Source organism: Tiliqua scincoides, chromosome 2, assembly GCF_035046505.1.
Source record: "Tiliqua scincoides isolate rTilSci1 chromosome 2, rTilSci1.hap2, whole genome shotgun sequence".
NCBI lineage: Eukaryota > Metazoa > Chordata > Lepidosauria > Squamata > Scincidae > Tiliqua > Tiliqua scincoides.
In genome coordinates this window covers 238,468,293-238,494,682 of record NC_089822.1, presented here as the reverse complement: position 1 = coordinate 238,494,682, position 26,390 = coordinate 238,468,293, and the positions used below count along the sequence as shown (strand labels likewise).

The window sequence follows — 26,390 nt, the reverse complement described above, 5'->3', positions numbered from 1 at the left end:
GCCTAACTAACTGTTTATACCAGTACATGGCCCATAATCTTATTTGCAGGGGTGGGGTGTCAGATAGTCAGTGCTTGGGTAACCAGCGAGGAGATGGACCTCAAGTACACCAAGAGCACACCTGTTTCCTTCCCCTCTAACTTCTAAGCCCAGCCAGGAGGTTGACAATATAGGTGGGGGAGGCAGACATGTAGCATCTGAGGCTGCTTTGAATCTATAACCTGGCTTGTTCAGCATTGTCCACACTGACAGACAGTGGCTCTCTAGGGTTTTGGGCAGGGACTTCCTCAGCACTACTTGGAGACTCTGGGGCTTGAAGCTGAGATCTGCACGAAGCACGTATGTAGCATGCCACTGAGCTATGGCCCTTTAAGGCAGGGTGTAGCCATTCCATTGCTGGGGGAGCGAGAAAAGATTTAAAGAGGAAATTCAAGCAAGCCTAGGTGGTGGAGGGAGAAGGTAGAAAGTCAGAAATAATGTCCCACATCACTATGTTCTCTGTAATGGGATTGTTAGAATCTGACAATATGTAAAAACAATAACAACTTAGTATTGTATTAATAAAAACCATAACCTCAACAGCTCATGCACAGTGCAACATGGTGTTAAAAACTACCTGTGGAAAGCCAGGGTATCTTCCTGCCTAGTCTTCTCCCTGACATGCTGATTTTCTAAGTGCAGGGAATTTTTGCATCGAGGATCATTCACATATGTGAGTCCCCACCACCTGCATCTGGAAGTGTTGTAGTTCCAGGAAACCACTTTTTTTTTTTTCTGGGCATGTGGATTAGTTCTCATGTGCTCATGACTGTGCCTGTGTGTTTTCTTTCACAAGCATAAATATGCTATGGGTAACCATCTGTTGTCCCTCTTGCTGAGAGCAGCCCGATGGAATTTCAAATTACCCTTCACTTCATCACAATGAAATGTGTTCAGAAAGACTCTCCTAATTATATTTTTCAATGAAAACTGCTTTAGTGTAGCCTGAAGACTCCTGCAGAAAGGTGAAGATTTACTACCACAGTGGGATTAAATCCTCTGGGTTTATTTGGTTCCCAAAACACAAGAGAAGTCACAGAAAAACCCTATTATTAGTAAGTAGTATAAGACCCTTCAAGTTCTTATGGCACAGACAACACCTTGACTTGGAAAGAGGTACAGTCACTTTTTAACACACCAGGGAAAGGTAGTTACAGGAGCCTTATTAATGCTTTATCTTCTTGAAAGTGGCTGACAGCCAAGTTCTAGGTGCTAACCCAAGAGTGTTTATTCCTACAAAAGGAAGGGGAGAAAACTAAATTTCTTGATGATCGCTGTGAAGTCAAGTGTTTACTGCTTGCTTGGAACACAGAAGAGGATGACCTTTACTAAACACAATAGTGTGTGGCTCTGTCGGAGTCTGGTGACTGCAGTGCTAGGCAGTTAAAAAGCCTTTCTATTCAAGGTTTTGTTCTTTTCATTTGCTATGCTACTTTGAGAGCTCAGAAAAATCAATCAATGCAGCTGGAGAAAACCTGGGTGGGGCTCATTTCTGGACAAAAAGGGTTGGGATGGCCTTCACCGTCTGTAGCTTTGGGGGAGTGAGACAGTGGCACCCTCTTCCCCAATGACAAATTTGTCTGTGCTTCTATCCCTCCTTTTATAACTAGAAAGATTCTGATCCAGTTCCATCCTACAGAAAGAAAGAAAGAAAGAAAGAAAGAAAGAAAGAAAGAAAGAAAGAAAGAAAGAAAGAAAGAAAGAAAGAAAGAAAGAAAGAAAGAAAGAAAGAAAGAAAGAAAGAAAGAACAGCAATGAACAAACGGAAGCCTGTATACCGGGGTGGGCAGACTTCAGGCTTATGAGTGGGCAGATGTCAGGCTTATGGGATCTACATACTTTCCACCAGAGCTCTGAAGACTACCTCCTGAAGCCAGGTGAAAAATAATGTTCCCCATGAGTCTCTCTCTCTCAACCAGCCCAACCAGAGACCAGTGTTCAGCAGACACCAATGTAAAGTCCTGCATATATGTACAAAAAAACAGAGGCACAGATACAAGATAGGGAGGGACTTGGCTTGGCAGCAGCATACAGTAAGTGTTTTAGCAGACCACACGGTGAACATGAGCCAAAAGTGTGATACAGCTTCAAGGAAAGCTAATGTGATGCTGGGGTTCATTAACAGAGGCAGAGTTCAGATCATAAAAGTAATAGTTTCATTTAATTCTGCACTAGTCATAACTCACTTGGAATTTTGAGTCTGGTTTTCACCACTGCATTTTAAGAAAGATATTGATAAGCTACAATGGATTCAGAGGAAGACAACAAGGTTGATGAGGAGTCTGGAAATCAAGTCCTGTGAGGTTAAATGAGCTTGTTTAGTCTGGAGAACAGAAGACTAAGGCGAGGCAGGATATCTGACTTCAAATATAAGGACTGTCACACAGAAGAAGGGAAAGACCTAACGCTCTGTGCCTCCTGAAGGCAAGATTAGACCCAATTGGTTGAAACCACAGGGAAGGTTAGGCTAGACATAAGGAGGAGTGTCCTAACTATAAGACCAGTTCAGCACTAGAAAAGTGTGCTTCATGCAGTATTCATGCAGCAGAAGCTGGATGATCACCCATCAGGGACACTGCAGCAGTTGCCCTGCACTAAGCAAGGAGTTAGACTATCAGGGGTGTCCAAACGTTTTGGCAGGAGGGCCACATCATCTCCCTGACATTATGTCGGGGGCCAGGAAAAAAGAATTAATTTACATTTCAAATTTGAATAAATTTACATAAATGGATATATCAGAGGTGGAACTTATATGAATGACTGAAAGTCTCGCGATAGCTCAAGGCCTATAAAAGGCCTTGCACAAACCAAGGCCAGCCTTTCCTTAGCTGCCACTGCTGCATCACAGATGTGAAACAGCAAGCAGTGGAGGGAGCCCTCGTCCCACAGTTCATGCAAGAGGTCGAACAGTCACTCCCATGCTGAGAGCAGTTGCATCGGCTCCAGAAAGTCTCTGGAGGGCCAGAGGCCCATTGGAGACTGGGCGTTCTCTGCGGGCTGGATTGGGAGTCCCTGAGGGCCACAAATGGCCCCCGGGCCATGGTTTGGGCAGCCCTGGACTAGATGGAAGGGGTCCCTTCCAACTCTAACATTATATGATTCTGTTGTTAAAAGCTACACAGAGAGATGATCAAACGTAACCAGTTATAAACACTCATATTTTGCATGCAAAGAACACTGAGGCTGAGAAATAAGTGACTAGCAGAGGGTAAACCATGCCGGAGAAACTCTTGTTACTACAAAGGTTGATCTGCTACAAATCACCCAAAGATCTACCAGCAGATCCCAATCCTACTTGCTCTTGCTGCAGAGTCAAACATCATAATCTCCAGCACCTTTCAAACAGGACAAGTCTTCCTTCCCACAACCCTATTGTTAGGACTTGTCAGCTGTTTCAAACTACCCCCGGTTTTCACGAAGTGTTCCTCTTTTCTTTTAATGAGATGCTTTTACTTCTGTCTCCTATCGGTATTTGTAGCCGCACAGCGGAGAGGCCCTGCAAAGTGCTATACCAACATTAATTAAGCCTTGCAACCGAACGACTATTATTAGACCCATTTCACAAATGAGATAGTTTAAACTAAGAGTTCATTTTAAAAAGCTGGAATTCTCTTATTTACGGCACTCAAGGCTTGAGGCCTGATGGATTTCAAAATTTTAATTACAGTTTGCTTTTGTTCCTGTTCACTGATGTTAAGTCCTGACAATCTACTGGCCACAGTCTCTTATTTCACTTTAATCAAAACATTATAATGCTCATTAATTGTAACCAAAAAGTTTTTCCAATGCAAGCATACTCCATTTATGGCCTGTTTAAATGATTTTCATGAAAGCTCTCAAAATGCATTTAATTTACTCAACTAGGAGCAAATATACCTAGAATTTCACTGTTCCACTGCCGTCTTTTTTCACACTGAATCCACTCAGCTAGCCTATACCTACTGCCTCCTTTTTTAAAAAAAGAACATAAATTGAAAAAAGGAAAGACATTTTAAAAATCTATGTGTGATGGTCCACTAGGACTCCAAGAATACAACCCTTTATAGCGCCTTGTACTGAACTGTGAGAACATCCTGTGCATGTGTACACCTCATAGCATGTGTACCATACAGTTCCCATTCATTTCATGGCGATGTTTGTGTAGTAGCAAACCACCTGATGACTGACATAAGCCTGTAATTCCCAATGCAGTTAACATGAACAGCCTCCTCCTCTCTTCTGTAATGAGAAGAGGTACCTCTAATGAGGTATTGAGAATTCTAATGAGGTATTGAGAATTTAATACCTCAAATGAATTTAGGACCATGGCCAATACAAGAAGAACCCCAGTTCTAGAGTTCAGTTCTGGAACCTACCACGGATACCGGAATCTGTGGATACCAGGGTCCATGTTTAAATGCCTTTCAAATGAAAAAAGGTGATGTATTCTGGGCAGGGTGACAGATCCAGTGGAGGACAGAGTGCCTCTACCTTTATCCATTGTATAGCTGAGGGAATTTTGGCAGGTCCAGCTCAACATGGAAGGGTTTAAAAAGCTACACCTGCCAAACATCTCTCTGCTATACAATGATTAAAGGTAGAGGCACCCTGTCCTCCGTCGTATCTGGACACCCTGATTCTGGGGTAAGACCGGGTGGAACAAGGAACCTCTGTGCAACCTGGAGGGTCTTTTGACCCTAAAAATAGCTGCAGAGGCTTAGAAATAAGAACATAAGAACAGCCCCACTGGATCAGGCCATAAGCCCATCTAGTCCAGCTTCCTGTATCTCACAGCGGCCCCACCAAATGCCCCAGGAAGTACTCCAGATAACAAGAGACCTGCATCCTGGTGCCCTCCCTTGCACCTGGCATTCTGACATAGCCCATTTCTAAAATCAGGAGGTTGCGCATACACATCATGGCTTGTACCCCATAATGGATTTTTCCTCCAGAAACTTGTCCAATCCCCTTTTAAAGGCATCCAGGCCAGATGCCATCACCACATCCTGCGGTAAGGAGTTCCACAGACTGAACGCACACTGAGTAAAGAAATATTTTCTTTTATTTCTATCTGTCCTAACTCTCCCAACACTCAATTTTAGTGGATGTCCCCTGGTTCTGGTGTTATGTGAGAGTGTAAAGAGCATCTCTCTATCCACTTTATCCTTCCCATGCATAATTTTGTATGTCTCAATCATGCCCCCCCCACAGCCTCTTTCCTAGGCTGAAGTGGCCCAAATTCCGTAGCCTTTCCTCATAAGGAAGATGCTCCAGCCCAGTAATCATCTTAGTCGCTCTCTTTTGCACCTTTTCCATTTCCACTATGTCCTTTTTGAGATGTGGTGACCAGAACTGTACACAATACTCCAGGTGTGGCCTTACCATCGATTTGTACAACAGCATTATAATATTAGCTGTTTTGTTCTCAATACCCTTTCTAATGATCCCAAGCATAGAATTGGCCTTCTTTACTGCCACCACACATTGAGTTGACACTTTCATCGACTTGTCCACCACCACCCCAAGATCTCTCTCCTGATCTGTCACAGACAGCTCAGAACCCATTACTCTATATGTGAAGTTTTGATTTTTTGCCCCAATGTGCATGACTTTACACTTACTTACATTGAAACACATCTGCCATTCTGCTGCCCATTCTGCCAGTCTGGAGAGATCCTTCTGGAGCTCCTCACAATCACTTCTGGTCTTCAGCACGCGGAAAAGTTTGGTGTCGTCTGCAAACTTAGCCACCTCACTGCTCAACCCTGTCTCCAGGTCATTTATGAAGAGGTTGAAAAGCACCAGTCCCCGGACAGATCCTTGGGGCACACCGCTTTTCACCTCTCTCCATTGTGAAAATTGCCCATTGACACCCACTCTCTGTTTCCTGGTCTTCAACCAGGTCTCAGTCTAGGAGAGGACCTGTCCTCTAATTCCCTGACTGTGGAGTTTTTGCAGTAGCCTTTGGTGAGGGACTGTGTCGAATGCCTTCTGAAAGTCCAGATATATAATGTCCATGGGTTCTCCCGCATCCACATACCTGTTGACCTTTTCAAAAAATTCCAAAAGGTTTGTGAGGCAAGACTTACCCTTACAGAAGCCATGCTGATTCTCCTTCAGCAAGGCTTGTTCGTCTATGTGTTTTGAGATCCTATCTTTGATGAGGCATTCCACCATCTTACCCGCTATAAGGCTGACTGGCCTATAGTTTCCCAGGTTCCCCCTCTTTCCCTTTTAAAGATTGGTGTGACATTTGCCATCCTCCAATCCTCTGGCACAGTGGCCGTTTTGAGGGACAAGTTGCATATTTTAGTTAAGAGATCAGCAACTTCATTCTTCAATTCCTTAGTAACTCTTGGGTGGATGCCATCAGGGCCTGGAGACTTATTGGTATTTAATTTATCAATGAGGTTTGAAACATCTTCTCTTTTAACCTCTATCTGACTTAATTCCTTGGTCAGGAGGGGCCATTTGGGCAGCGGTATCTGCCCGAGGTCTTCTGCCGTGAAGACAGATGCAAAGAACTCATTCAATTTCTCTGCCATCTCTAAGTCTGCTTTTATTTCCCCTTTCCCTCCCTCACCATCCAGAGGGCCAACCGCTTCTCTGGTGGGTTTCCTGCTTCTAACATATTTGAAGAAGCTTCAGACATATTTGAAGCTTCAACATATTTGAAGAAGCTTTTATTATTCCCCTTAATGCTGCTGGACATGTGTTCCTCATAGTCTCTCTTGGCCTCAAGTATCACCTTCTTACATTTTTTTTTGGCCACAGTTTATGTTCCTTTTTATTCTCCTCATTAGGGCAAGACTTCCATTTATGGAAGGAAGCTTCCTTGCCCTTTACGGCCTCTCTAACTTGGCTGGTTAGCCATGCAGGCACCCTTCTGGACTTAGTCGAGCCCTTCTTCCTTTGCAGTATACACTTCTGCTGGGCCTCTATTACTGTTGATTTGAGCAATCTCCATGCTCTCTGTAGACTGGACTTTTTTTACCTTCCCTTTCAACCTCCTTCTACCAGCCTCCTCATTTGAGGGAAGTCCACCCGTCGGAAGTCAAGGGTCTTTTTGAGAGATTTGCCTGGTATTCTTCCCCTGACGTGCATGTCGAAACGGATCGCAGCATGATCACTGTTCCCCAATGGCTCAGTAACATTGACATCTCTAACCAGGTCCCGAGTACCACACAATATTAAATCCAGAGTCACCTGTCCTCTGGTGGGCTCCATGACTAGCTGCTCTAAGGCACAGTCATTCAGCATGTCAAGGAACCCAGTCTCCATTTCGTGACCAGAACACAAATTGACCCAGTCAATATGAGGATAACTGAAGTCCCCCATGATTACAACCCTGTCCCTCCTTGTCACCTCCCTGATCTGTTTCCTCATTTCAAGGTCCCCTTCCGGTTTCTGGTCTGGAGGACAATAGTATGCCCCCAGTATTACATCACTTCTCAGGCCTGGTAATTTAACCCATAGAGATTCTATGGAGTTGGACCCGCCTTTAATTTCTACTTTGCTGGATTCTATCTCTTCCTTAATGTAAATGGCCACCCGACCTCCAACACGCCCCTCCCTGTCCCTCTTTTAGAGTTTATAGCCCGGGATTGTGGTATCCCACTGATTTTCCGCATTCCACCATGTTTCCATTATGCCCACTATGTCAATGCTTTCCCTTGTTACCAGACATTCCAGTTCTCCCACCTTTGCTCGGAGACTTCAGGCATTTGCATAAAAGCAATGGTTTTGTTTCAGCATTGGTTAAAAGCATAAATGGCATGGTTTTGACACAAAACAAAAAAAGAACCCACTTTTGTGCTTTTGTTTTGTTTTAAAGGCATTTAAATATTGACCCCGGTATCCGCTGGCATCTGTGGATGGCAACTTCGTGGACAGCAGGGTCTAACTGTATTTCTTTTTGTTAAAGTATTTTTTTAGACTCTTGTTTCATATATACAAAAAAGGTTCAAGGCACACAGCCCAAATGGCTCTTTGAAATAAAAATGAATAATGATACCAAAATTAGCTACAGAAGTGGGGCCAGAAGAAGACAAGCTTAATTAAAAACCTCCTTCGGGCTTCTACAATGGGGAAGCCTCCACAGGGTTGGGGGATATCACAAAAAATCAAATTTTCACACTCTAAGTGGACACGCATGGGTTTCTGCCCTAAAGTCTCCGAATAAATTACCTCAGTGCTTACACTATAAATGAAGTATGCTAAGCCATCATATTAAAGGGGAAAACGCAGGCATGCCTGTTTTTATATCTACAGTTTCTGAATACATAGCATTTCCTTTATTAAATCTGTAGCGCAGTCAGAGGCACTAAACTGTTTCGGCAGGGCATTGTTTTGACAAAATGAATGCAGTGTCCAGCTAAGCAATCAGAATATCATCCCACAAACTCAAGGAGCAACATTAACTTGGCTACCCTAATGCAGATTTTTAATAAATATCTGGGATTTATTGTCCATCATAAAGGATTGCTTTATTGTAGCACGGAGCATAGTATAAAATTTATAGGCACTGCCTTGGATTCAGCAGAAAAAATACATTCAATGTATATTGAGTAATTAAATTTAAATCTCACGCACAAATAGCATGAGATGAAAAATTTAAACATCAAAGTAAATTTAAGCTAAATAAGAGGCACAGGGAATGTGTTAAAACCGGCAAGAAATAACTCTGAGCTCCTACATGTTGGCAACTTGTGCAAGAATATTGTCTCGCCCAAATTATGAGTAAGCACATGCCTTCCACTTTGGAGAACAGGAAGTCTAGACTGCCAACGATGCTTCAGACCAGCTTGGATGGCCATACCCAAGATGACCATTAGTGTCCAGGTACTGTGGAAGGGACTGATGCCACACTGGGCAGCGAATATGTATACCTGAGTCTCAGCCAACTCTTAGTAGCAAACTCCACACACAGTGACGCCACCATATCCTGTACAGAGAAGTGTGCCACAAAAAGTGGTCAAGACTATGCTGTTTGGTGTATCCCACCCATACTGCATTTATGCAGTACATATGTCACAAGGCATGACATCAAGGAGAGGCACAAGTGGGTCAATTTGGCTCAGAAACTCTTCAGCTGTCTTTCCCAATGCAGCTGTAATCCCACCTCACATCATGACAGAAGATGTTTTCCCATTCAAGGGAAATTGGTTCCCTGCTAGGGCTACAATCCTATACATAGGGGAGTGGGTTTTTTTGTGAGGATTCCGTGGCTCCCCTGCCTGGTTCCCACGGCTCCCCAGGGAGCCACGGCTCACAGTTTGGGAACCACTGGAAGCCAATGGCTTCACAGAAAAGGCTGGACTTTGAGAATGAATTGGAAGGAAGGAAGGAAGGAAGGAAGGAAGGAAGGGAAATTATGTGGGAGAGAGTTTTAGGTATAAGGGACAGTGTGGAAGAATGGGCATTTGAGGGAGCAGGGGATGACAGAGCCTAGTAGAGCTCAAATATGCTTCCACTTATGAAAACACCCACTGGAGGTTACTTGTGCATTGCAAAGTTTCATTCATTTATAGGTTACTTCAGAGATTAAAACATCAGGGGAAGTTAGGAAAACTGGGAGTCTTTGTTATTTCACTTTCAAAGGTCATGATTTTGTGTGGAAAGCAATGGAAATAGGAGATAAGTATCTTCAGTGTGGATTAACAAACATGATTTCTATGTCAATATTAATTAGCAGCAAGCTATTAAAATATTGCTCTGCTTTGCTTCTATTCCAGTGTAAATCCCCCCACATTTTATGTCTTAAGATCCTTTCCACTGATGCTGACAGAAACATTAATGAAGTCTTATAGGTGCCACTGTCTAACATCAAGCTCTCCAATAAAAGGGGAAAATATGCTCCTGTGTAGTTGCTGGGGGGAATAGAAAGGAAAGTGACCTATAGAGCAATTTCCTGAATGATTTAAAAGACCTAAATTTCCAAAAGCCATTGTGCTGGAGGTTGGGGTGAAGGAAGCCAAGTGCTGACACCTGTGGTTGTAGGACTGGACAAGCTCTTCAAGGTTCTGCAACCTGATTGGATCTCTTCCCTGCAGGTACCCTGCTTAAGCCTCTTTCTCTCCTGGCTGCTGCTGGACCAGCTTGAAGCCAATGTGCTGGAGGGTAGGGTGAAGGAAGCCAAGTGCTGACACCTGTGGTTGTGGGAGTGGACAAGCTCTTCAAGGTCCTGCAACCTGACTGGATCTCTTCCCTGCAGTTACCCTGCCTAACCCTATGGCTTGTCAGAGGTGCGAGCCAGGGCTCTTTGCCTGTGGATCTTCACCCAGGGGCTTATGTTACAACAGACAGTCACTCTCAGCAGATGATAATAGTGGAAAGATGGACAGACAGGGAGCTCAGAGCTGCAGCAGTGGAGCAAAAACTAATGGTGGGCATGAACCTTCTAACACTGCCTCCTCCATGAGTAACAGACAGTTGGTTACAATTATATGGCAACTGATGTGATTTTTGCTATGGGGAGGAAGGAAAAAAAGCAGAGAGCTACTTCAGGATGATGATTGGCAACCTTCAGTCTCGAAAGACTATGGTATAAGCCTACAGCACCCGGTATTCCCAGGCCGTCTCCCATCCAAGTACTAACCAGGCCTGACCCTGCTTAGCTTCCAAGATCAGACAAGATCGGGCATGTGCAGGGTAACAGTTGCTACTTCGGGACGTGGTTTTTCCAAGCAAAGTCCCTAAGACCAATTGAGGCTGGATTAAATTACAACTTCCATTAAAAGAGTCATGCACCCAACAACTGCAGTCATTCTAATAATTATTCTAATAGCATCAGAATGTTTACCTGATAATTGCTATTATTAGTAATTGCAAACAAACTTGTGTCGATTCAGTAGCAGTAATAAAACAGTGCCAAACTCACCTAACCTTTGAAACAATAAAGGTGAATTCTTGGGCCAAAACACATGATGCAAATCATAGTTTTCTACTTGGAAGCAGACAGCTAAATGCAATGTGGTACAGTCCTGCTTGTTAGTAGACTGCCACAAGAGGCTTGCATTGGTACAAAATGTAACTTAAGTATACAGCAAGAGGAGATGACAAACCTGGGCAATGGACCAGGAGAAGGGATTCTGTGGACATCTGCAGAAACTCTCTGCCTCTATATCTATAATACTTTTTCTGTATTATTTCACTGGTTCCTCCCAGGCACTGGGATGGTCAATGGCCTATTCATTGATTTATAATATTTATTTTCTGCCTTTCCTCTTTCCATTGTAAAGTTCCCAAGGTGGTTACATGAATGGTACTAAAGTCCCTCCTGTTAACCACTGAGAATCTGGGTTCCTTCACTACATTTGCTAATCATTTCTCAATCAATATCACCATCTTAAGGGTTAGAAACTCTCTTTGAAAACAGAAACACAATGAAAACAGAGGTACTCAGGATCCTGAACACTGCACCCAGTACTTTGGAGCATAAAGCTCTGGTTGTGCAATAACAATTTGTTAGGGTTTCCAGCTCTCAATAAAGCTATTCCTGGATTTCCACACACACCCACAACATGGTACAATGTCATTAAGTCAGGATATTAAAGTCATTAAAATCTCCAGGATTGCTTCAGTAGTCACTAGAACAGCAATTTTCAACCAGTGTGCCATGGCACATTGGTGTGCTGCAGATGGTCCACAGCTGGGCTGCAGGAGTTTGTGGGAGGGTCATTTATTAGTAAGACCATTGGGAGATGTGAGCTCCCACTGGCAGTGCATAGAATGCTTTGTCAATTGTCAAAAAACCGATAGGGTGCCTTGACAATTTTAGCACCTTTCCAGTGTGCCGTGAGATGGAAAACGTTGAAAATCATTGCACTAGAACAGCCATTTTCAACCACTGTGCCATGGCACACTGGTGTGCCGCGAGTGGTCCACAGGTGTGCCACAGGAATTTGGTGGAAGGTTATTTATTAACAGGGCCAATGGGAGATGTGAGCCCCCACTGGTAGCATGGTGTGCCTCGTCAATTGTCAAAAACGTGGTGGTGTGCCTTGACCATTTTAATGCCTTGTCAGTGTGCTGTGAGATGAAAAAGGTTGAAAATCATTGCACTAGAAGATTGATGCTGATCCTGCAGATTCCAGGTCAATCCTGGAAGGTTGGCAACTCTATATCTTCTACCAGTCCTAAGCAGTTCAGGAGACCAAGGGACTGGAATGGCATCTTCCCAGTGGTGTCATGGGGGGGGTGCAGAATGCACTGGGTATCACCCTCAGGGGGAAGGTAACACCACACTGCTCGAGCCTCTGTTCAGTGATCTTCAGTGCACTCCAGGCCCAGCCACCCTGCGCTCTCACAGACGTTCAGGTTTTGCCGCTAGCCGGCAAGAACACAAAGCAACTTGGCCTGAAGTGGGCCGAAGATCACTGAATGAAGGTAGTTTGCTTTTTGAATTAAAAGCAATCTGAAAGTGCAGAATATTGATGCAATGTGATTACATCATTATGTCACCCCAAATTTCTAGAATGCCGAGTTCCTCCAGGTAAGTGCTGCACAAGGCAACACCCACCCCAGGAACGCTTCTGTTCCTTCCTGTGTTTGCATCATCTTTATGCAAGATTTTCTTATGGCCTCACTGGATCTCTGGCTATGATAGAATGCTTATAGTAAGTTGTCCAAACAATTGTCTAGTCTGCACCATCTAGGGGTCTTATCAGAGTGGTTGAGCCAAAGGCACAAATAGTCCTACTCATCATGCATTGTTTTGTGCTAAGATCCCAGAAAAAAGTCTGCACATCTCTTCCGTGTGCAGGATTAGAAATTGGAGTTTTGAAGTCAGAGACCAGGAAGAAGGGTGGTAAAAAAGCTGAGCAAGGAGGTTTTATTACAGCTTCCCCTGTCTCTGATGTTGCAAATTTCTCTGATAGCATCGATAGTATATTGGTTAAACTTCTCTTGGCCTGTACAGGAAAATCTTATGTTCCCAAATGGAGCAGATCTGGTTATCTCTGACTTCACAAGCAAGGTATAACTTAATTCCCTTGTTCTGCTTTCAGGCTAGTTTTTAAAGTAGACTTTTCTGTGCAAAAAAAGAAAAGAAACGTAAGAAATCTTCTTGGCACAGGCCCAGAATGGCCGAGTACATAAATTAAGGAGATTAATTACACCATGATTTAGGCACATACTCATTATCATTAACAAAGAAAAATGTGTCCAAAATTAACAAGGGGAAGGATTAGACTTCTTTTTTTTTTTCCCCCCAGACAGCAGGACTCCAAACAATCAAGGAGATTTTTAAAATTATTAAGCCAGCATGACAAAAGAGGAGGAAGCTGCTTACCTTCAACACAGGAGGGCTGAGCTCTTGTTGTGCCAGCAACCTGCCCTGGGAGGCAAGAGCACTTGACCGTTTGAGACCGCTCTTCAATCCTGTTCTTGTTGCAACATCGATGCACTGCCACCACTTCGCAGGTTCCCTGCTTTACTTGACGGTGCCCTATTAAGGATGGAGATACAGAATGTTGAGTCAATGTCATTGGTGAGTCAGTGATGGAGATATAGAATGTTGATGCAGTCTATTGAGTCGACTGTTTATACAACTACAAGGCTGGTCCTGCCCATGCACTCTCCCAAAAATCAGTTCAAGGACAAAGTAATTTAGGGCGCAATCCTAACCAACTTTCCAGCACTGGCATAGCTGTGCCAGTGGGGCATGTGCTGCATCCTGCAGTTGGGGGGCAGTCATGGAGGCCTCCTCAAGGTAAGGCAAAGTTTGTTCCCTTACCTGGGAGTTGCATTGCCCTTATGTCAGTCCTGGAAAATTGGTTAGGACTGCAGCCTTAATCACGTATGATGATCTTTATCACAGCTGCTCCCCTACTGGCACTTGTAACCCTTATCTTGGACAATCACAAACATCTCTGGTCATGCAGTCCTAATCATCTCATCCATGGGACTGCATGCCTGGAACTCCCTGGAAAGGGAAGATAGTTCTACCATGGAGCTACAATCACTCAGTGGTAAGCACCGACTTTGTATGGACCCATACAAAAGGACCCAGTTTCAATGCCTAGCATTTCCAAGCAGGGCTGGAAAAGACCATAGTCTAAAACCCTGAAGAGCCACAACCCATCACTGAAGACAATGCAGACCTCAACGGGCCAATGATCTGATTCAGTATGGTAGCTTCATAGGTCTCCTTGACATCAAATGTTCTGCCACCCCTGCTTAGCCCATTTTTATTCAACACCTCACAAGTATCCATGTAAACATCCTCTCATTCCCTTTCTCTCTCTCCCCCTGAAAGCACTGTCAAGTGCCTCTTCATCTTGTGTGTGTGTGTGCTTTATCCTATTCAGACAACAAGGTTTTCAAAGCATTGGCTAGGTCTTATCAGTGTTTGCAAAGCACTGGGCAAATTAACGGACTGACATTATAATATAATTTCTTTTAATCACAATTTAATAGGCAGAAGGATGACTTGAAGAATAAAAAAACATGGCTATCAAAGCCACACTACTTTTTCTTACAGAGGAAAAATATATATAGAAGAATAAAGGTGGGGTAGGCATCAAGAGATCCAGAATAAATGAAATGAAAAACACAAAATATTATTGTTAAAAGTGTTCAGCAAGGGCTTCTCTAGTATCTAAGGGCCCAATCCTATCCAACTTTCCAGCATCGATGCAGCTGTGCTTTTGGGGTATGTGCTGCATCTTGCGATGGGGGAAGCAGTCATGGAGGTCTCCTCAAAGTAAGGGAACATATGAAGGGCTGCATTGCAACTGCATTGATGCTGGATAGTATTGGGCCCTAAGTTGCAGAAAAGGAATCCATTTGTCTCCTGATACACGTCAGTGGAAACTGATCATGAAATGAATTTCCTTCCACAAGGTCTCAAGAGGAAACCAGACATATAAGCGACCCCTCTTGCTTTCATATTACATTAGGCATACTGGGCTGTACCTATGGTTTCTTTTATCCAGTGGGATGCTACTTCCAATCTAAAGGAAGGCTTTGTGCTTCAGAGATACTCCTTGATTCAGAAGAAGGGGGTTTTGGTTCAAAAGAAAATGGGATGAGAAAGAACACCTTTTAATACAACTTGTAGTTTTCCAATTCCAGAGTTGAAATTAAATACAACACTGAGACCAATACTCGGTGTGTACGCTGATGAGACATTTATGTTTCAAATACCATGTGTGAACTGCTAATTGCCCTACAGAGGCAAGTGAACTATGTAAAGGAAAATGGAGTCTTCACACTGAATAATGTATAGAAAAACTATTCCGTCTTTATTCCACGTCCCCTACCTTCACTGTACTTTTAAACAAAACATGCTACAGCTGTGAAATGCATAATACATTTTCCAGAAAGTTAAGAAAGTGTTGATCAAAGCATAAAAGCCTCTTTCATTGCCACTGCATTATGTTTATTGGCAGGCTGTGTTTTCATGGAAGTAACTGATACTTAAGTAATAACAATAAAATTGTCCCATTGGGCAACAGATGCAAATTAGGTCTGTTTGAGAGAGGAAAAAGAAAACCAAATGAAAGAATGAACAAGTTAAATAAGCAGAGAACATCACCATATACAGTAATTCCATGTTCCAAAAGATCCTACAATCTTCTGGGGAATGTTTTCAAGCATTAATAAGGAGAAAACTTCCGGGAACAATTAAGAATAGATACCATTAAGGATTCTCAGAGACTTTCCTTTACTAGGCTGATGACTTATGCATAATTGAGGGGTGATTGGTTGATGTTTTATTAATGGGACTGAATGACAGGAGATGTGGTCCTGATCCCAGAGGGAATCTCACTCCAGCTTTTGTAATGCAACACCTGGTAGAGTTTGGAAAGATGAGACCATCCATTTAGTTAGAGAGACAAGAGAGACAGTTTGCTGCAGGTTGTAATCTGAATATTGAGAGAATCAGACTGACAAAGGAAATTTTCGAGCAACAGATTGGTTGAATGTATAAGAGAGCACTGTTGCATGCATTTAGCTGTCTGCTTCCAAGTAGAATTTGGTTGTATATTTTAAATAAGACCAACATTGCAAGTATCCCCTGCAATCTCATCCAATGGAAACTTAACTTTATCATTGCTCCAGGAACATCAGAAGAGTCGCTTGCTCCTAAGAGTCCATCCAAGGGGACCAGCCACTAAATGTGTCACACTAGAGAGGATGGTCTGGCAATCACATAGAATGGGTTTGCCATAATAGGCAAAGGAAGGAAGATGTACTGGCTGAGCTTCAATAACTCATTGACAAACTTGCTTCTCCAGCATAATCCTTTATTATGCGGTCACCAGAAGCCAAGAGATAACAGTTTTATGTCATCACTTACCTTCCCCTTTCTAAACAACTTCTCACTTGCCTTCAACTTATACAGGTGCCTCTTCTAAGCATTGAGCTCAATTATCTTCCAAAAACTGGGCCATGACCCACCTAGTGGGCCATGGACCCACAGTTTGTGCGAACTGCTGCCCTAGCAAAATTGCTAGCACAGATCTGAGGAGACCCATTGCCAGTTGGGAGGCTTATGCAGCGATGAATTCTCTCTCTCACCCTGACAGAGAGGGCACACCCATTTTTGGAACAGCTGTACCAGCAAGGAAGGGAAGATAGGATTGGGCCCCGAGCCACTTAAGGTTGGCTATGAGATGTGTACCCTTTGACAGATTTACTGCTCGGACAAACAGTCCTCCCCCACCTCCTGCCAAACCCATCTCTACACATGCATTTGCTATGAACTCAGATATGAACTCAGATATGTATTACTGAGCTCTCAGTAAATTTATGGTGGAGATTGTATGAAAGAACTCACATTGAAAGCTAAAGTGCAGATAAATAACAGCAATGTGAACATTGCGGCTCACCACAGAGCTGGATGCTGGAAGATAACACATAACTCAGAGACACTTCAAAACAACCTGTCTATAGAGAATAAGGAAGCTTTTTGGGTTGGAGAAACTAGCAAATGGAGAACTGCAGAAGGAAACTGATGTATAGACAAATGCCCAAAAGGGAAAACAAAGATGTTGAAGACTGAGTCACATACTGTGTGTCAGCAGATGGTTAAGCAAGTATTGTTTTGAGATGGGAAGCCATAGAAAGGACAGTTCAGAAAAACATGGGAAAAGAAACAAGAAGGCTTCCAACTGCAAGTAGGACTGCATGAAGACACATACTATCAAGTGCCTTAATTAGGAATCCAGGAAATATTTCTTTCCCCAGTTTGTAATATGTCTGTGGAACTCCTTGCCACAGGAGGTGGTGATGGTATCTTGCCTAGATGCCTTTAAGAGGAGATTGAACAAATTTCTGGAGGAAAAATCCATCACGAGTTACAAGTCATAAGAACATAAGAAGAGTCCTGCTGGATCAGGCCAAAGGCCCATCTAGTCCAGCTTCCTGTATCTCACAGTGGCCCACCAAATGCCCCAGAGAGTGCACAAGACAACAGACACAACCTGCATCCTGGTACCCTCTCCTGCATCTGGCAATCAGAGGCAGCTTGCCTCTAAAACCAAGAGCTTGCATTTACCTCCTATGACTTGTAACCTGTAATGTCCAGGAGGTCTGGTCTAGAGGGTAGAGCCTTCATTAGCCCAAAGATAACATCAGAAGGTCGCCAGTTCGAGGACACCGGCAGCTCCCTGAACGGCTGAGAATGGCGAGAACTTGAAGCAGCTGACAAGCCAAGCTGAGTGATTCCACCTGCTCTTGGTGTGAGCAAGAAGCGTCTTGGCTGCCCTCCATGTGAGAGATGGAGCTGCTTGTCAGCCTGCATGGGAGAACTGGAGGCCAGAAGCGAGACCAAACCAGGAAGATCCATTCTGAAATGTTGTTGGTTCTTGAAAGAGAGAACCTCTATGATTGTCAAAATCCCCTTGAGGGATTTAAAAACGCCTGCCTATGTAAACCACCTTGAATAAAGTCAGAGGAGTAATCCGATGACCAGAAAGGCGGTATATAAATACCTAGTTATTATTATTATTATTATTATTAATAATAATAATAATAATAAACTTTTCCTCCAGAAATTTGCCCAGTTCTCTCTTAAAGGCATCCAGGCAAGATACCATCAATACTTCCTGTGGCAAAGAGTTCCACAAACTAATTACATGCTGGGTAAAGAAATATTTTCTTCTGTCTGCCCTAACTCTCCCAACACTCAACTTTCATGGATGTCCCCTGGTTCTGGTGTTAAGTGAGAGGGAATAGAGTGTCTCTCTATCCACTCTGTCTATCCTCTGCATGATTTTCTCCTGCATAGTCATGATAGGTATACGCGAGCTCCTGATTTTAGAAGTAGACCACCTCTGATTGCCAGATGCAGGGGAGGGCACCAGGATGCAGGTTGTTGTCTTGTTTGCTCCCTGAAGCATTTGGTGGGCCACTGTGAGATACAGGAAGCTGGGCTAGATGGGCCTTTGGCCTGATCCAGCAGGGCTCTTATGTTCTTATGTTAGGAAACTGCCTTGATCCATAGTCTGAGCATTTACGCTTCTACCTAGATATTGTTGACACTGATGACAGTGACTCTTCAGACAGGAATTTTCTCTGGTCTACCTGGGGACAGAAGGGATTGGACAATGGGGCCATCTGCATGCAAAGCAGGTGACCTAGCATTGAGCTCTGTTCCTTCCTCTAAGACAAGGTCTTTCTCATTTGGGTCTATGAGCTTCTGTAGCAAAGTTACATAACACAGTCACTAACAGGAGTATTCCATTGCACAGCTATATTGTTTAGCAGCACTCCCTTGCATAGTTTGGGGGAGTCGTGTACTGAGTTTTCACGATAGCCGCTATTAATCTGGATACATGATAGCCCCTATTAATTAGGCGATTGCTGTTTCCAACGGCAATAGTGGGAACAAAGATCTCACTCCTCCTGATCACAAAGGATTCCCCCACACCCACCAAAACGACATATTTGAGTTTGTTTGCATGCTTCCTCCTGAAACATCTGAAAACACAAATGGAGTGAAGATGTCTCAAGAATTTGAAAATGGCCAAGATTAGTGCTGAATTGCCATGAAACTATTTCATCTGGGAGTTCTGTCTACTCCTGTCTGTCCAGCTGGGTTCAGATCTGAAAGTTGAATGAAGACCATGATCCTGTGTTAGATTGGGGAGGTGTTTTGTCCATTCACAGTGTAGCATACGATGACTCTGCATTGCCACAACCAGAGGCTCTTTAGCTCCATTCTTTCTGCAAGCACCTCTTCTTGTGACATCCTCAGAGCTTCCATGGATAGAACCTGGCACAGCCAAGAGGTCCTATATCCACAATAAATATGGCTCTCCTTGGCACTCCAAGACAGCAATGGCACATCTAGTCATTGACTCCTGTTTTGCCCATGCAACATCCTGCTTTAGTGAGGTTTGACCCACCTTCACCTGTTTGATTAATAGCCTAGTTTTACCTAACCCCCCCATCAATGCAGTTGCACCACTGGAGCAGGTGCTGCTTCCTGGGGGGGGGCAGTCCCAGAGGTCTCCTCCAGGTAAGGGAACATTTGTTCCCTCACCCAGGAGTAAGACTTCACTGCAGTGATGGGTCTACCCAGACCTGTGCCAGCAATTTTACTAGTGCATGTCCAATTTAATCCAGGAAGATAGTCCAAGACTGGGAAGGGGAACAGGATATCAAGGGAGCTGCTGCTGCTAGCACCCTCTTCCCAGCCTCAACACAACCCCCACCACACAGGGGTTCTGCCCACCACACCACAAAGGCTTAACCAGCACTGGGGCTCTTCTGGAGGCCACTGGTGTGCTGCCACAGCTGTTCAACACTTGCAGCAATAGCTCAGCTACAAGGAATCGCAAGTCCCCCTTTGCAACTGCTGCAAAGCGTGCTGCACTGCCAAAATGTGAGTAAAGTGAACTTTCAGGTCCATCCCCTTCCCAACTATTCTTTGATTTCAAGTAGTGAGCATATCCGGAATCAGCACATTGGTTTTTCATGCTCTTATGTCAGTGATGTTTAGATGCCTCAAGGCTGTAATCCTGAAATGGAATGATTGCTTAGAAAACTCTGAATAGCAAAACCTGTCCATTTTGCTAACAAGGTAAATGCCAATTCCAGCTCCCTGTTCCACTGCCTGCATTCAAATGCTACAAGAAAGACCATTGCACAAGGATGAGCAGGAAAGAAGGAGGGTGTGTTTCCTTTTCTTCAGACTTGACATCCAATCTCCCTTTCACCTGATCCTTTGAACAGCACAGTTTACTGCAGCAGGACAGACCTGCTCATGAATTATCTCAAAACATCCTGTAATTGATACGCCACAACCAAGGAAGTCAGTCCTGCCAAGAAGGAGGTGTGAAGAGTTTCTTAAAAAGATCAGAGTAGGTGAATTCCATATGATCGCATGGAAGCCATTACAGAGGCAACGGCAAAGAGAGCACTACAAGTCCCATGGGCCTCATTTGTAAAAACAATCAGGAACACAATTTGCTTCTGATTGACCACTTAAGTACTGCTCCATAATGGCACTCAAAACATATAATTTGATCACTACATTACAATAAAGAGAAACTCACCATACATATACCAAAATATATATCCTGATATATTTTATTCAGGGAAGCCCTTTTATGCTAACACTGGGAGGCATGGCACTTTTTAATGAACGTATTTTAATTGGGATCCACGTTTTATTGTGTTTTATTGTTTCAAATGTTTTATCATATATATCAATGTTTTTAGTATTGTTTTATTTGTAAGCTGCTTTGAGTGCCCTTTGCAGTGTAGAAAGGCAGGGTATAAATTGTATAAATAAAATAAATATATTCAAGAATTTTAGAGGAAGAATTTCAGAATGGGATTTCTTCCATTTTTATAATTCCAGGATGAAGAGATTTATTCCTGGGTAGCCAGATTTCGGTTTGTCATAAGGTAGTTATAAAGCATTGTCTTTTGAACAGCTAACTTTTTGACAAAATCAGCCACCATAATGGCGAAAAAGTAACACTAATGGTCTTGAGTCTCAAATCCAGAACTCAAATCATTGTCTCTAGCAGCCAGTGTGAGATGGAGCCAGTGTGAGTAGGCATGTGATGTGAGCATCAGATCATTCATTTTTTACAAACACACACACACACACACACACACATCCCAGATATGCTTAACACTAGTATGTAAACAGTCCCTTGCCTGTGGTGAGTTGATGTTGTCTTTAGACGAGCAGGAAGAGAAGCTTTTCTAAAATGTAGTGAGAAAGGATGCACCGTCTCTGTGGCCTTTCGGAGTGCCCATCCCCTTACCCTCACACTATGGGGTCACTAGGTAAACCAGGTTGATGTCTGTCTGACTGCTCCAGATTTTCCACTGAGATTACGTCCACTCTGAACCCCCCTCCCCCCCAAAAAATCAATAGCTGTTGGCTTAAAAAGCAGTTGTACTTTCAGTATGACAGGGTAGAGCTCTTTCTGGGATACAAAGTCACAACTCTGCAAAGCTTCTCTTATCACCCAGCTCCCCTAGAGGGTTGTCATCCACTTTTGCAATACCTTGGCTGATAGGATCAAGCCATTAATGTGGGGGTGAGATGACATAGTTAGAAACTCTCTGCCCCTCCCCCCCCACCTTGGATTATATCATACCAGTTTCAGTGGTATGCCAGTAGGTTTCCTAGCAAACACAAACAACAAAGAGTTTCGGTCAAGGAAATAAGCAGAGCGAAATGATTGTTCTAGCTCCAATAATTCCTTAATTGATATGACAGGCAAGTTGGTTACATCTTCAGAGATTCATTCAAAAACACACTACAGTTGGGGAAAAAATCAAGTACTTGTTCTCTCTGCCCTCCTGGCTGAAGACACAGCATGAAATTCAGGGAAGACATTCTGCTAACTTTGATAAAGGACAGGGCAAGTCCAAGGTGAAACAAAGGTCACCCAGTGGCAGGAACATGCATTTTGACCCTTAGAAATGAAGGCAGGTTTAGCATCTCAGATCCCAGCTTTTGAGATGACAGATATATTCTACAGTTTAGCGTACTGAATTGCTAACTCTGCCAGAAACTAATATTGGATGTTTCCCAAGCATGTGCTCCACCATGCATTCAAGCACTAACAGCTCAATCCAATTGGGCTTTAGCACTGGCAGAGAGTGCCAGCATTAACTGCCTTATGGCAGTCGCAAAAGACACTCTAACAGCGCACAGAGGTAAGCTGCAGAAGCTTACTCCTGGGTAAAGGAACCTCCGTAACTGCCCCCCCCCCATAATTCAGGGGTAGCAATTTTTGCATCACTGCATCAGCAGGGGGGAGATCCATAGGATTGGGCCGTTGCACTAGTATTTTGCGTAGGTTAGACCTGTGTGAACTTGTATGCAATGGTGGAACAAGCCTACTGTGGAAAAGGGCTGTCCAAAATTAGCATGTAGTCTAACAGCCCAATCCCATCCCCCACCATGCTATAGCATGCAGTGGTGCCAACGGAGTACATGCCACATGCAACAGTATAGGGGAGTGACCGGAAGGCAGACTAGAAGTAAGTAAAAAAATGTTTTACCCATCTCAGGGTAGGCCTCCTGGCCACTTATGGACCAGCTATGAAACTGGCCTAAGCCCAAAGAGAGGAAAGGGACAGGAAAGAAGGGGCAATATCCTGTGCAGGTCACTGCCCCTGGAATCTACTCCTCCCTGTCCCAAATTGCCTCTGCTCTCCCCTCTCAAACCCCCCCCCATCCTCCCATCCCTGCAAATGACACACCCACACCATCCACTTACCAGGGTTGGCAAAGTCCAGGCTCCATGGTGGTGCTTAGGTGGAGCTGCAACTGCTTTGCTCTGGCAGCTCCAAATGACCCAACAGTCTGCTTTCACTGGGCCATATACCACAGCATATCGGGAGATATGCTGTCGTCAAAAAGCTCATAGGATTGGGCCATAAGTGTTACAACACTTATAAGTGTACACTTGAGAGAGGAGAAGTAAAAGTCAAGAGTTAAGGCAGAGAAGAGTCCATCGTTTGGACAGGTGAGACTATGTCTAGGAAAGGTGTTGTGGACAAGTTCAAAGAAAGAACAATTTGATGGGGAAGAGGTTCTTGGCAGGACACAAAATTAAAGACACGTACAAGTTTACGTGGAAAACAAATACAAACCCACTTCACTACCCTTCATCCGGAAAGTGACATGTTGAGGAAGCAAGCTGCATCTTACAAGCAATTTATTGGTGTGGAAGCATAAGGATGCAATAAAACTAGAAATGTATTTGAAATCAAGGTGGGTGACCTCCAGTGCTGGTAATGAGAGATCCAAGAAGTTAACTAAATCAAAACCATGACCTTTCATATGTGCCATTGACAGAAAATGCTGACAAAGCGAGAGCGGACTGTATAGTACACTAAATTCTTTGGTGGGTGTCAGAGGTCACATCTGTATGGAGATTAAAGTCCCCTGAAAAATAAGTAGCATAGGTGACCTTAGATCAGATACTCATTCAAAAGCTTCACCACCGCAAGGAGCGCCGTGCTGAACTGGCTGATAAATCAAAGAAGCTTTGACAGAAGTGGGTGTTCCAGACACACAAAGTTGAAACTTGCTGTGTACAAAAAAGAAAAGTGGATGGTAAGTGACCCCAAGCAAATGAATAACTTTGCCAACTTAGGTCAGTCAACCTTCAGTATGTAAGTAGATGCTTCCTTTGTCAAGGCGGCCGTATTTGGCATAGGCCAAAGGTGTGTGTTTCGTATCTCATGTGTTGCACTCTTCCCTCCAGCGTTTAATAATATTATTTTAAAGGTTGGATATGATTTGTCATGGATATCGCCATATGCAAGTGATAATAGCTTCCTGGGCAGAAATGAAAGTCATGATGCAGCTCAGCTAATTTAGGGAAGCCAATGCTTTATCAGAAGCCCCAAACTTCAAGCTTCTTCATTACTCAGCTTGATTGCAAAGCCCTTTCTCGAAAGGAAATGTGCTCAACAGCTCTAGACCATGTGCATAAGTGTTCGATTAAGCACCACATGAGCAAAAAATGGTTCGTGGATGAAATTAAAATGTACTTCACAGAAAACTAAGTCAAAACGCAACAGAAAAACGAAAGCTTGTGGATCCAATGCAATCTAGATTAGCATTTCTCAACATTTGTCCCTGGTCAGACCACTTTGCGTGCTCCACATTTTGGAAGTAATACTGGAAGTAACTGGTGATGATGTCGTTGCCAATTACTTCCGGATTAGGAGGCCAGATGCAACATGACAAACACCTGTAAAGTTCAGGGTGGATGAAAGGGAAAAAAGAGCACATGAAAAACACACTTTGGAGCTCTGCCCACCAAGCCAAGCTTCCTACCACTGTTTGCTGCATCATGTCACTGGTCTCACTGCCAGGAGGTAGGTGTCTGGGGGTCCTGCATGCACCACCAGACACCACCTCAGGTACCACTGGTGGTAGCTGTACCACTGGTTGAGAAACACTGGTCTAGAGAGCATCACTGTGATAATCTAGAGCAGGGGTGCTCAATAGGTGGATTGCGATCTACCAGTAGATCGCGAGGCAAAATGAGTAGATCGCGGAGTGCCGACCCCCCCCTTCAGGTGCCTCTGGGAGGAAACGCCGGGAGTAAGGCCCATTGTACTCAATGGGGCTTACTCCCAGGTAAGTGTGGCTAGGATTGCAGCCTCACAGCCTAATCCTAGGCATGTCTACTCAGGAGTAAGTCCTGTTATACTCAGTGGGGCTCAAGGTACACCAACATACATTGTACACATAAATGTTATATGTTATGATGGCACGAACATTGTAAAAAAAACTCTGGGAGATCTCCGGACCTTGCTGGTTTTCAAAGTAGCTCTCGAGCCAAAAAAGTGTGAGCACCCCTGATCTAGAGTCTAGACACTTTAGCCACATAACTATCAACTGGGGGAAGACGCAATGTTTTGAATACAGTTCTCAACTGTATACAAATACAGCTTATCTGGCTAGGTCTTCTAGAGAATTTTTTTTTCTTAAACTTCAGTTAATTGGACTCCCATGCGCAGGAGCACACTGCTGTTGCTGCCCAGAATGGCTCTGACGATGGGCGGGGGGCTGTTTACACTGCACATTCCAGCATCCGCAAGACTTGCTGCATTGCCCATCCTGTAGTTACACTATACTAGCTCCACAGTATCCCATCTAACACCACTCCATGTCAGAGCAGTAAGATAAAAAGATGGCTAGTAAACAACTATGCCATTTTCTCCTTTATTTCTCTACAAACTCTAAAATGGTTAACTGGGCTACTCATCAGAACACATAAGGAAGAACCTAAGAACATAAGAACAGCCCCACTGGATCAGGCCATAGGCCCATCTAGTCCAGCTTCCTGTATCTCACAGCGGCCCACCAAATGCCCCAGGGAGCACACCAGATAACAAGAGACCTCATCCTGGTGCCCTCCCCTACATCTGGCATTCTGACTTAACCTCTGTCACTCTGCCTTCTAAGTTATCCATTCAAAAAAAAATCTAATACAAGAGATGTGCCATTCATTTACTCACATATTATTCCAAAAAGTTCACGGCATAAATAGGCAAGAGGAAAGGAAGTCACAACCCAACAGGACACTGGCTTATCCGAGTATATGCATCACTGTTTTTATGGGTGGGTGAGTGAGCAACTAACACAAAAACAAACTTGCTGAAGGGTCCAAGGGTCCATCTAGCCCAGCTTCCTCAATCTCACAGTGGCGCACTAGATGCCTCAGAGGGCACTCAAATTGACAACATACATATATCCTGTTGCCACACCTTTGCACCTGACATTCAGAGAGGCAAGCTCTAAAACACAGAAGTTGCATATAGTTATCATCACAGCTTGTAACCTGTGATAGACGTTTCCTCCATAAACTTGCCCAATCCCCTTTTAAAAGGCATCTAGGCCAAGTGCCCGCTTGGAGGCAGGCTGTGCAGCATGGCCTTTCCCAGTTTGAAGAGACACTTTGCCAACAGTCTGAGGCTAAGAGGCAAAGAAGGAAGGCCCATAGCCAGGGAGACAGACCAGGGACAGACTGCACTTGCTCCCGGCGTGGAAGGGATTGTCACTCCCGGATTGGCCTTTTCAGCCACACTAGACGCTGTGCCAGAACCACCTTTCAGAGCGCGATACCATAGTCTTTCGAGACTGAAGGTTGCCAATACAAATAGGCCAAGTGCCATTACAATGGCCTGTGGAAAAGAGTCTAGAGATTAATTACAATTGGGTGAAGAAATATTTCCTTTCGCCTATTCTAACTCTCTGACCATTTTTAAAGCAAGGGCACATGGGCATGACTGAGTCCATCTTCATAGCAAAATCACCAATGACAGCCCTAGGATGAAAACCTCTATCAAAATACATTGTGTCATGCTATAAACTGAAGAACCATAATTTGATCCCCCCCTCAAAACAGGATAGCAATAGCTAAGCATAA

The 26,390-nt window shown here is 43.9% G+C and overlaps 1 protein-coding gene across 1 annotated transcript in view; it reads right to left on the bottom strand.

The window, feature by feature from the left end:
- Positions 1-26,390, bottom strand: part of TAFA4 (TAFA chemokine like family member 4) — a 105,463-nt gene that overhangs the window by 15,903 nt on the left and 63,170 nt on the right. Inside the window, exon 3 of the mRNA XM_066612989.1 lies at positions 13,310-13,465. Coding sequence (XP_066469086.1) covers positions 13,310-13,465 — 156 coding nt within the window. The remainder of the gene's footprint in view (positions 1-13,309; positions 13,466-26,390) is intronic.